At 43.8% G+C, this 12,796-nt stretch overlaps 1 protein-coding gene across 1 annotated transcript in view; it reads left to right on the top strand.

Annotated features, from left to right (window-relative positions):
• agrn (agrin) overlaps nucleotides 1-11,919 on the top strand; it is a 157,795-nt gene extending 145,876 nt beyond the window's left edge. Inside the window, exons 33-35 of the mRNA XM_083976317.1 lie at nucleotides 3,523-3,747; nucleotides 6,206-6,309; nucleotides 8,945-11,919. Of these exons, the coding sequence (XP_083832443.1) occupies nucleotides 3,523-3,747; nucleotides 6,206-6,309; nucleotides 8,945-9,105 (490 nt within the window). The 3' untranslated portion in view covers nucleotides 9,106-11,919. The remainder of the gene's footprint in view (nucleotides 1-3,522; nucleotides 3,748-6,205; nucleotides 6,310-8,944) is intronic.
• The last annotated feature ends 877 nt before the right edge of the window (nucleotides 11,920-12,796 follow it).

Below are 12,796 nucleotides of genomic sequence, written 5' to 3'. Positions count from 1 at the left end.
CCATAATTTCATTTGACAGATTTCATTATTGAAAGACTTTCTGCAGTGTCACTCGATCCCTTCTTTTTACCCACTGCAGAGAGAAGCATGAATGGGTGCATGATAAGCATTGTGCTCAACCTCCCCGTTCCCAGAGAAAATGAATTGCTGTACTAAGAATGTGCAATATTTTATGCATGGTTGTAACTTGTTCATAAACAAAAGGAACTGCCATGCACTTTATGCTGAATGGCATTATCTGTTATGTGGGAAATGAATGAGACCCCTTGAAAACGGCAAGAGGAGGATACACTAAATACCCCTTAACCTAGTTTCTGGTGCTTCAGGAGTTTGTGCTTGGGAAAGCCCTCGGTCATGACTTAGTTATTAAGGGTTTTTCTTCCTGCTCATTAGCTTGGTAAGTAACCTCCTTTTAAAGAATCCCACAAAGCGGCGAAGCAGAATTCAGCTCAAATTAAGCTGACTGGTTTCTGCCCAGAGCTCCGGTCCATGCCTGGGCCTCTGTCATTTCATTTTTGCCAGATCTCTAAGTGTAATTGTGAATAATTACGGAGTCGGTTGTACAGTGAGCCAGTGACATGTTAATCACAGATTTGTCTCCCTTTGTAGATTAGACCTCCAATTGAGATCTCTCCGCAGTGTGTAGCCATGGGCATCAATCTCACTTAGCAGGAGGGGGACAGTGGTCCTTGGAGCCAGACTGTCAAAAGTTTAATGAATGTCACATTTACTAGGAGCCACAATGAGTAGGGAATCTAAGCAAAACAGCACCATGGTGCAGCAGCAGCAGCACTCGGAGGGTGTGCCGATCAATTTGCCATGATTCGATTTTGTTAAGGAAATGAATAAATTTCTCAAGAGGCCATTAAGAGCTGGGTGAGGCCAAAATGTCAAATGCTCACCTTGGGTTAATGCTTCTGTTACTATTTACAGCTGCCTTTGATCGCGCCTCCTTCACCTCTCAGCCCGTATCTGAAGGCTCAGGTCGATTTGCTCAAGCACCATTATTTCGGTGACAAATCATATCTGGCCACGACGCTCCTCTGATGGAGTTTGACCCCATTTTTTGACAATTTCCCACTTTTTCCTCATCCACCGCTTTCATCTTTCGACAGAAGGTAATTGCTGCGGCGCTGTAGCATGCAGCGCCATAAATATAAAGTAGGAGGAGTTCTTCAATAATTGGACGCCAACTTAAAGCGGGCTCTTTACCAGTGTGGACACTGACAATGAATGTACTAAATCTTAATGCTCACTTTTTAAAAAAAAAATGCTAAATATCAGGGCATTTTGGTGCATTAATCATCCATCTTAGTCCAAGTGGTTCCCTGGAGAACCACCTCTCATGTCTGTGGTGTGATCAGGGCTAAGCTACACACTTCCCGTGATCACACAACAGTTGTTATCGACTCCTGACACAGTCGATATTGTAGTAGAGCAGATAAGTTATGCTTTTTACAGCTCCAGGTCTAAACTGGACGTCTGTGAGTCACCCAGTGAGCTCACAACACACTCCCCTCCAACCCCTCCCTCCTTCCCTCCCTTCCTCCTTTCTTCTTTCCTTCTGGCCTCTTGCGCTTACACTGCATGCCGTTGACTTTCTTCCCTGCTCCCTTAAGTCCTGAGTCTCTGGAGAACCCATCTGACCAGAGGTGAGTTTCTCGAAGCTTTTAGACTTTGGCGCCGTCCACTCACATTTCAACCCCCGTCCCCCCCCCCTCTTCTCTCCAGACAACCCCTCCTCCCGGACCTCTCACAGGGCTAAATCCTCCGCCTGCAGAGACAACATTGTTTCCATTATTGAGATAGAGTTACCAATAGGAATCACAAAGAGCCACTGCGTACGCTTCAATTAATTCTGAAGTTCAGAGCTCTGATAACGGCACAAAACCAGCCAGAGCTGCAGCCTCTTTGCAGTAGCTGTCCTCCCTGATGGGTGTTTTTATTATTCCAACCACTACTGCCACCTAGAGGTGAGATGGAGGACAGCACGTTGAAAAACCCTCTGAGAATTTGAGTACATAGGAGTAGATAAAATCCCCCTGTTTACAAAAAGAAACAGCAGCACACCAGAAATCTGTGAAGTCAGTGGTGTATATAAGATTTAGAACGGTGTGCGCTGCTTGTTGTTTTATTCATGATATATTCAGCACTTTTAATAACCTTGACCTTATCACTGACAAGTTGCTCCGATGGAGATTTATTGGGCCCTGTAAGCTCTTTGAGGGTTTGCCAGGAGAGGGTTCGCTGAGCTGTATGTGTGTTTTTTCTCACTGGAGAAAAAACAAATCTGATGCTCTTAAGTCATACTGTTTTTCTTTTTTTCTTCCTGTTTACCTCAGCAGACTCAGTTAATCAGGGAGGTCAGAGTTTCTAATCTAAACTTGTTTGTAAAAGGAGAAAATTAAATCTGACTCTGGGTTCTCTGCTGAGGTGAACCCGTGCTGCTACAGAACTCCAGAGTTAAATATCATCCCACTGCTTCTTCCTTTATTTCTTGTTCACTGTCAAATTGAAATATTCACAGACAATTAGAGAAAAAAACTTTTTACAGTATAAGGAGGTATCATACTCAATGTCTCTATGTCCCCTCCCATTTCCTGTCTTGTTTGTACTCCCATGAGCCTCCCTGTTTGCTATGCCGGCTCCTTTGTCTTGTTGTCTGTCTCGTCTAATCTTTATCTCCAGCTCTGTGCTGCTCTCTTGTTTTTATTCGTATTTTAATCCATGTCATGGGCTCTTTGTTATTCGTGTTGTCACCTTGTTTTTGTCTCTGTGTTTAAATACCCATCCGAGAAGGTGGGATCAGATCCATTGGGCAGATGTGCGGAGACAGTCGCACAGATGCTGATAGATGACGTGGTCTCACATTCATAAACACACAAACACGACTCTGTGGAAGTCAACTGTATCTCTGCTGGACTCACAAACAACAGAAGGACTTAAAGTGTGTTTGTATGCAGGAGTGGACTGTGCGGTGGTTGTGCAGTAGAGGCACATCACGGTGTGTGTGTGTGTGTGCGTGTTTCTCACACATCAGTGACAGTGGCTTACAGCGCCTCTTAAGGAAAGGTAGAAGTCACCAGTCTCTGCATCCAAATCATCCTCACAGCTGTAGCAGTCAGGGGACAGGAGATCAAACAGCTGCCTAAACGACGCACACACACTCAGGAAGCACAGAGGAGCAGTGCAGTTCAGGCTCAATAGGATGTATGAAGGCAAACAGCCAAACGGCCCTCTGGTGCTCTTTAACTCTGCCTCCTGATTCTCCTTATAAAAAACCTCAGTGTCTGTTATTGAGACGGTGCAGAGCTCCAGCTCCAGCTCCAGCTACATAGCTCTCTGGCTTCATGTGCTGGCAAACACGACCATATGCCCCGAGACAGCAGCAGAAGTCCCTCGCAACACATATGCAACTACAAAATGACACAAGCACACACCACCCGTGCCGCGTCAGGTTTAGAAGTGTTTTCGGTTAAGTTAAAGCATGAACCTAACTGGTGTTATGTCCTGTCCTCCTAGTGAGAAGGCTCTGCTGGTGAACAAGTTTGAGCTGAGCATCCGCACAGAGTCGACCCAAGGCCTGGTGCTGTGGAGCGGGAAGGGCGTGGAGCGCTCGGACTACATCGCCCTGGCAATCGTGGACGGACACGTCCAGATGACATACGACCTGGGATCCAAGCCCGTGGTGCTGCGCTCCTCGGTGCGCGTCGACACCAACCGCTGGATACGCATCAAGGCCAGCAGGTAAGACGGAGAGATGGCAGGTAGTCATGGATCAGGAGTGAAAGCTTTCAGTCCAGGATTAGACTTAATCCATCTTGTATTTGTGTTGATGCAAACAGTCAGATCTTGCATGAATCCTCCGCTGCACAGTGATCCCTTGCACCGAGATGACTCTCATTAGATTCAGATTAAGGTTATTTTCATGCCTGGTCATGCATGAGGGTGACGCATTGCACATCAAATTGCTTCGACACATTAATGAATGCTCAAAAAGGAAGAACATGTGGCAACATCCCAACACATATCATAGGAAATATTCATATATAATAGGAGATTTACTGAGGAATTAAATGAATAAAATCAATGTGTGTAACACATGTAAGTACGTTGCTATTTACACGGATTCTATTTGAAGCTGTAATGTATGTGGACTTAGACGGACAGATCACCCCTGGGGTGAACATTAGTTCCTGGGCTCCATTAACGGCTCCTCACTGTGCAGTGTGTGCAGTAGCCATGGGGGTGGGGGGGTCCATTCATATTCAGAAAAACACACACACACAGGTTGAAATGCCTGAGAACAACATTTAAAATAGTTGTTTGAACATTTAGCCAGTGCTACATAGCTTATGTTAGCATTAGCAGCTGTTTGTTTATCAGACTAGAGGCAACGCTGCAAGTTCAGTATCAAACTTCTTTCCTTTACATTAAAGGTGTTCAGAAATGGCCGTTTGTCCTGTTTGTCGCGCCTCCTGCTACGAGTTTCCACGAGTTGCAGCATGAGTTTACCCGAGTAAACAAATTTGATTGGTCGTTATCGAGCGGGCGGGATATTCAATGTTTGCGGCAAGACCGAGCTCGGTGTGTGTGTGTGCGTTTCAGATGTTTGATTGACGGATGACGGATCCAATATCAGTGGCTGATGAATCGTGAGCAACGTGACACATAATTCGTGCGCCTGCATTATCCAATGCAAAAAAAACTACCCCACTTTCATCCCGGATTTACTCGAAAATAGAATTTTGCACAAAGTTTGGCCTACATCATCTGATTGATTGATTGATTGATTGATTGATTGATTGATTGATTGATTGATTGATTGATTGATTGATTGATTGATTGATTGATTGATTGATTGATTGATTGATTGATTGATTGATTGATTCTTTTAATGACCACACAGCCAGGCTGGTGGAATTTGCTTCCAGTACAGCTCATTGGTACAGGTTCCAAACATATAACATGTATAGACAAACACACAATGAGTTATTACACTAATGTTAAGACCCACAGTGGAATCAATTTTTTTTTTTTTTTTTCTGAACACCTTTAATCATAAAGTTAGCATGCTAACCAGATAGCACTTTCCCTTTGTCGGGCTGAAGTTCTTGTCAGTCACCACTTGGTTCTGAAAAGAATCCAACGTTAGCTGCTGAGAAAACATACAAACAGCTTCTTAATAGCACATTAGATCAAGCAGAATAAAATAAGATTAAAGACCAGACTGTTCCAGTGCAGTATTATGATTCTGGCCTCAGGTTCGCTGTGGGTAATTTTATTAAACACACATTAATTTAATTTGCAATATATTTGTACATTGTCAGCTGAAATAATGGAGGCTTTAACACCACATCCGTCCATGGAAACCTTTATTCCAAGCTGGACTGTAGTGGTCATTGTCTTGTTACGTCAGCTGACACTGTGCTGTAGTGGTGTAGATTCTCCTACAGTAAACACATAAGTTGATAACCCTGATGATAACAGGCTCCAGCAGCCACACACTGATGTCACACTAATGGATCCGTTTATTAGAAACAAATGAACTGCCTGAACTTTGAAAATGACCCACTTTAGCACCTTTCACTGCCATGGCTGCCTTATCGCTGCTCAACATTTGCTTTCAACATGGCTGAGAGTGGAAGTATGAGGGATAATTAGATTGGTTACATCGTATAAGGCAAGAATAATCGATCCCCGAAAAGCTGCCGCATCCATTCCAAGCGGGGATTTGGCCAAATCTCATCCGGGGCTTACAGGGAGGCCACATGAGTTGCTGGGAGGATGATATAATTTGGGTGTTGATGATGGTGTAAATCGCAGCATGTGGCATGGAGCTCACGTAGTTACAAATCTATCTGTGTTTGCCGCTTCCCTTTAATGACACTCTCTCTGTTGGAAACCCACTTTGGCGGCTTCGAATTAGCCCCGTCGTCACAATTCTTAAGTGTGTGCTAATGCATAACACAGAGCCACCTAAAATTAATGGCGCTGTAACGGCATCTGTTCTCTGGTAGACAGGCACATTTAGAATGCTGCTTGGCAAAGACGGTTATGTGAGTGCTTAGTGTGCTGGCAGTGGAGGAATGGAGTCTTGATGCTACAGATTAAATGAAACTGCAATTTACAGCTATTCGGTGTGACGCCCATGCATCAGACCGACTTCCAACTGAAACTCTCTCCTTTCCCCTCTCCTCTTCAGAGCACTTAGAGACGGCTCTCTACAGGTCGGCAACGAGGCAGCAGTAACGGGGTCGTCGCCTTTGGCAGCAACACAGCTGGACACAGACGGAGCACTCTGGTTGGGTAGGTGCCCACACATGTTTGAAAAAAGGAAAAGAAAAAGAAAACTGTCATTCACACTTGAAAATGTGTCCACAAACGCAATACATCAAGCCGGGGGAACACTTGTAATTCTGTAGTACTTTTTCATCCCAGCCACTGGTAGAGGGCTGCCAGAAATGAGCAATGAACTCATTGGCATTGCAGAGGATAAGCAAAGTCTGTGGCAGCGGAAAAAAGATTGCGTTTTGTGCAAAAAAAATGTCCATGCCTATTCAGGTATTGAGTTGAGAAATGAAAGGCTATCTGACTAACTCAAAAGTTGTCTTCTCTCCTGAATTGAAAATGGCCAAAGTCGGCCCGTTATCTACCTCCAGTTCAATTTGGTCTGAACTTGGCTCAGAGAAATGGTTTCTGAAAGAACACACATGGCACGGTGGGATTGAACGTTCAGAGGAAATAACATGGAGGACGGGCGGCGAAATAAAGTCAGGCTGTTCTTTAAAATGCAAAGCGCACAGTGGTGAAGAGAAGAGGCAGCCTGAGTGACATTTAAGAGACACGCTGCCAGACGTTAGAGGGTTGCGCTCGCGCACTCAGGTACATGTATACAAACACGCACGCACGCATGCACGCATGCACGCACGCACACACGTACGTGCACACGTACGTGCACACAGGGAGGCAGCGCAGTGGAACAGGTGCTGAGCGAGCCCTGCAGCAAGAATACATAATCCTCACACAGCCCTCCCATCGAGAGCCCTTCTCCTTTTTAAATCCCCTTTTCACTGTTCATCATTAATTCATCTGTAACTCGCATGAAATTAGCCCTGTCGATCCCTGATTCGGAGGCACACAATCCGATTAAAAGGGGCACGGACAGGGGATGTAAAGAGCTCGACGGGGATGTGAACTCTCAGCCTGACAGATTAAAAAAGAGAAAACAGGAAAGAGATGGAGAAATAGGGAAAGCGGAGGTGGGGGGAGAGAAAGGAGACGAGGATAAAGGGAATAAAGGGGGAGGATGCAGGAGGATTCTGACAGTGTAGACGGCAGAGAGGTAGAGAGGGAGCGAGAGAGCAGTAGGTACAACATCAAAAACCCGGGTCAGCCTCTCTCTCCTTCTCCCTCTGTAAGAAGGGCCCTCATGAAATTCTGAATAAAGACGTTTCATGCTGATTTATTGAGAAAGACACTAATGACTACTTTGGGTGAGCTGGCTCCAAACAGCAGCTCAAAACACCATCAGAAAGGGGAAAATGAGGCAGCCACACACCCCGCAATTAGGTCATCAAGGCTCAAAAAAAAAAAAAAAGCTGTGAGACTTAGTTAAAAACAGTTAAAGAGCTTTGGATCATTTTAAATGAGTAAGTGCAGAAAATGAAACATTTAAATAAAGTCAAAGGAAAATGGCAAGTACAAGTGACTGAATCGTTTGCTTTGAAGTATAAATCCGTGATATATTTATATCAAGCAACGTCTTGTTTTATATTTTCTGTGGCTGATGGATATGAACACGCGTGAGTGAACTAACATCCTTTTCACAAAGGATCAGTTAACCCAAAAATGAGACGCCTAGAACAGACTGCCAGTATGTTCGAAGGACTACTTTCTTACTGAAAGTAGTTCCAGTGTCTGTGAACTGAAGCTGTAACAGATGTGAACTGCCCACAGGTTATTTTATAGGTTAGACCCACAGGAAGTTTTATTTTTTGTCCTTGATTGGAATAAATAACGGAGCAAGAGGTTATTAGCAGAGTTATTGGTGTTAGCTCCTGTGGATTAGTAGCGCTGCACCTGTAAGAAGTCAGACTGTCACAGTCGTGAACGGTGCTGCCTGGTGGACGAGTGTCTTGGGAGTTGACAGAACTACAGATGGAAACAGATTAAAAATAATGAGGATGATCGTCATAATTTTCCGCTCTGTCACCACTGTTCGTTTGTCGTGCAACTCTGAGCCCTTTGTGCACCGTGTCAAATGAAAAGAACCCTTTTCTCTCATCTATCCTAACTTAGTCTCCTGCGGCTGGTGAGCAGGCGCCTTCTCGCTTTGATCATGGCTGTTTGACAAATAAAGTGTCATTCTGTCATGTCCATCAGCCGGTGTCATCAATGTGAGAAATCAAAGCGTCTAATAACTGCCTGACAAAGACAAGGAACTTGCTTCAGTACCATAAATAAACGTTGCTGCCAGAACGTTTCAGGTTCAGGCGTTTGATGACATTTATGGGTTTAGTTTGTTACGAAATCCAATTCCTTATCCTGACGTCTGATATTTAGAGGGTTTACATCAGAGTTTACATAGAAGTTCAATGTGTTTATCAGTCACGCAGAGTTATGTAACATCGTCTGATGCTCCGGAAGAGCTGAGAAAATAATCAGTGATGTCATCATGGGATACCATGGACTGATAAAATTTAAGACAACATATCACAAACTGAAAGCAGGGGGTCTTACAGTATAGAATCACCTGTATAATGGAAATGACCAGTGGTTTCTAACTAAAGTAGCTGAAGTTTAAGATCCAAAACTCCAGTAGCTACAGTGAGCGGCCTCAGTCTGGGCTAATATTTCTCTGATAGTTGGTTGTTTGTCAGTTCAGGATCTGATTCATCATCATCATCATCACTAACTCTCTGTCTGTGTCTCTGACCCTCAGGTGGTCTGGAGGAGCTGTCCGTGGCCCGTCGGTTGCCCAAAGCCTACAGCACCGGTTTCGTTGGCTGCATCAAAGACGTGGTGGTGGACGGCGTGGAGCTCCACCTGGTGGAGGACGCCTTAAACAGCCCCCAAATATTACACTGTTCCGCCGCCAAATAACCGGGCAGAGACAAAACATAGAGAGAGATGGAAAAAAAAAAGAGAAAACCCTCCCACCCGCTCCCTCCATAGCGCTCATGTCTCCTGCTGTAATTATTTTCTATTTTTGTATACTTTTCATTGCTTTTTATATGGAAAGAAAATGAATATGTTGTTTTAATTTTTGTTTTATATATTTTGTTCCTTTTTTTTTTCTTTTTTTTTCTGCACCTCCGTTCACAGAACACACTTTGATTTTTTTTTCTTTACTACCCAGGCTCTTTACCTTAAAAAACAAAACAAAAAAAACAACAGGCGTCTCTGTGAAAAGAGAGAAATTTTATTCTTGTCATATTTTGTTGTTTTAAAACAAACGCCAACCCAGAACAAAAGCCTGCACCTTCCTCCCACTCATTACTTGAACACTGGTGGACCTTGCTGATGATCTCTGGCTACTGCCTTGTCTTGGTGCCATAATCTTATCATCCACATTCCCCAAGCATGGCTTCTACATCCATGACTATATAGACATACATTCCCAAATAACCCCCCCACCTCACCCCTGAGAGCTGGAGGCGGTGCAACCTGTAGCCGGTGTGTGCAGCTGTGTAACACTGCAGCCGGCATCTACTGTCAAGACTCTGCATTCAGCCTCAGTCGCCCACTGTATTAAACTAATGGGACTTTTCAGGCATCAGTCAAGCTGCTACAGTGAGAAAGTTCACAGTCGAAACCACTCGATCAGACCCCCACCGCCACCCCCACCCCAGCCGCCACCTTACAGCGCCAAAAAAACACACACACACACACAAAAGAACAAACTGGATGTGAATTCCATCAGAGGCTTTAGTTTTGAAATATGACTCACTAACACTGCGATGGCGGAGCAAGCGCGACATTCCACAATGACTCGGATTCATTAGTCAAAAGTCAAAACATGAATCATAGACATGAATAAATGTTATAAATATAGAGTATATAAATAATACCTGAGACTGTGAATATGTAAGATGGGTTCTCTTTGGAAAATTGTGCTTCTCATGTACTATTGTGCGTTCTCTTTTACAATCAGCAGATTAATTAATGATGACCACTATAAATGCATGCACTTCTGCAGTGTTGGTTTGAATTTGGATTTTTATTTGTTTGTTCTTTCCTTTTAGTTCCAAGAAAAAAAAAGTTTTCTAATTTGAGAAATGTCACTGTTTTTGTTTTTGTTTTTCTCTCAACATCCACTGATGTAATTCCAGAAACAACAGAGCTGGGGAATAATGTTTTCTGCTTGTTCATTCCCTCTATCTTCTTTTTGGTCGTATTGTTTATTTTTCTCGGGAGCAGTTAGTTTTGCAGGACCTTGAATGGTGCATAAAGGGGAAGAGTTGTTACCGTATCTGACCTTAAGGAGGCGCTGAGAGCAAAGACTGAAGAACACGGACGGACAGAAAGGAAGCGTGGAGAAGATCTCATCATGAGGAGACCGAGCGACTACTCCTGGGAATGTCCTGTCAAACAACAGTCAACACAAACACAAACGCTTCAGAAAAAAACAAACAAACTCTGCCTAAGACTTCATTTCTTTTCGTATTTGACCTGAGAACATTCTTGGAGGAGTCTATTTACCGGCTTTTGACTGAAAGAAAAGGGAGAGAGAGACTGTGATGTTGTTGTGACCTTCTGAAGCCATAACAGCCACAAAAATGGGAAAAGATGCATAATCCTACAGTACTTGCAAATTAACATAGCAACGCATGAGTTGTGTATTACTAGTGCGAATTCTGTAACATTCAGTGAACTGATGCAACGTGTGGAGTCTTTGCTGAACCACAATAAGCTGCGTCGACTGACCTAAAGAGACTCTTGTTTTGATATGAGAACCTTGGCAATATTCTAAGACTAAATCATGCCTGTTTGTGTTTGAGTATCATGTCTGTACTGTTTCTTTTTTTCTTAATTTCTTCATCATTCTGTTTCCCTTCCTCAATCATCCAGCAACCTGTTTTTGTACAGCCCTGCAATTTTTAAGTGTAAATTTTAGCAAACGTGTGATCTGTGGAGGTTTATGTTTTTAGTAATATACACTGGAGCCATGTCTGACTTGTCTGTTCACCCACACGATGATATACTTCATGTACATGGGGGAGGGAATAGCCCTGAAGCTATAACTGTGTTGTGTGTAATCAAGCTCTGAGTGTTCGCACCAGGCCAGGCGGCCCCCCCACCCCCACCCCCCCAGTGTCTGAAGACACGTTTAATTTCCAGCACTCACTCTGTCAACCTTAGACTGGTCTGCTTTTACCACACTGTTTGAATTTGAGGTGGTTATCACTCGATACAGGAGAGATTGTTGTGTATCGGACTTGAACAGTAAAGACAGTTGGAGTTTGTGGTTTTGGGTGGAAATTATAAATTGCCTTAAAAACCTGGTCACCTCAGCTCTGAGCAGGTGACAAAGACGTCATCCATGTAACCGTTTCCTTACTTTAGCAAGTGTATTAGCCTCATCCCCGTAATGTAAATGAGTAATACATAATAATAATGATAATTATATTAGTAATAATGCTCATACATTTAAAAAAAATCCCAGGGGGCCTCTGCAAACATCCCCTCTGGCTTTTTACAAAAAAAAAATCTATTTACTGTATTTTTTTTTTTTTTTTTTGAATCTCTTTTCTTTTTCTTATTTATGTCTATATGTGGATTTCCCTCCATGTCCGGCCTCTGTAAACTACTGTCTGACTGCGCAACCTCCTCAAAGGGCAGTGCACCAAGTAAGAGTGGCATGACCTGAACATTACTAACTTTATGACCTTTGTCTTGTGTTCCTACCACCATGAAATAAAATGTCAACCAAATGGAGCCCATCCTTGTCAGCCATCTTGATTTTGTCGTCACCCTCCTGAGTGAGAGCTGCTGATGTTTTTCTGTTTCTGATTTCTCTGCGCCGGTGCTTCCCGAACTTTCCCACCTCATGTCCTACTTGAATCCCAAAAATGTTGGTGGCCCATGTTTGAGCTCTTTAATTTGTTTATCTTCTATAATCTCATATTTTTATAGAACTTGGTCCGTGTTGGGCAGCATGTAAGGGATAATGCCCAACGAGGTGTCCAGTTATCAGGAATTAATGGACGACGTGGAGGCGTGAACCGTCCTACACTAAGCAGAGAATTTGGAGGCAACCGGTTGGGAAGTGAGTATTATTTCAGAAGGCCAGTGTACTTCTTACTGCTTCGCTGAAGAAAACTTGCTCTGAATCTCTGTTGCCATGGTTACTGACTAGCGTTTGAGCCAGAGCAATAATTTAGAACTGTCATCAGGTAATTTGACCGGAAAGTCTTTATGGGTGTCCTATAACCCTTATTAACAGACGCCCTGCAGCCAATCAGAATTGAGTACTCACCCAGACCGTGGTATAAGTGGTTGGAACTGTCACCTCATAGCAAGAAGGTTTGATCCCTGGGCCTGGGGCCTGTGTGTGCACACCAGGTTGACTGGAGACCTTAAATTGCCTGTAGTGTGTGAATGTGAGTGTGTGTGATTGTTCTTCTCTGTGACAGACTGGAGACCTGTCCAGGGGGAACCCTGTCCTCGCTCTGTGTCAGCTGTGATTGGCCCCAGCCCCCTGGGCCCCTGCATGGACTAGCAGTGTGCTCAGTGGATGGAAGGATGTTCTGTTTTGTAGATGACTTGTTGGCCTATTTGCAGTACCTTTGTG

Source organism: Trachurus trachurus (genome assembly GCF_905171665.1).
Source record: "Trachurus trachurus genome assembly, chromosome: 7".
In the NCBI taxonomy this organism is placed as follows: domain Eukaryota; kingdom Metazoa; phylum Chordata; class Actinopteri; order Carangiformes; family Carangidae; genus Trachurus; species Trachurus trachurus.
This window is presented reverse-complemented; position numbering and strand designations above follow the sequence as displayed.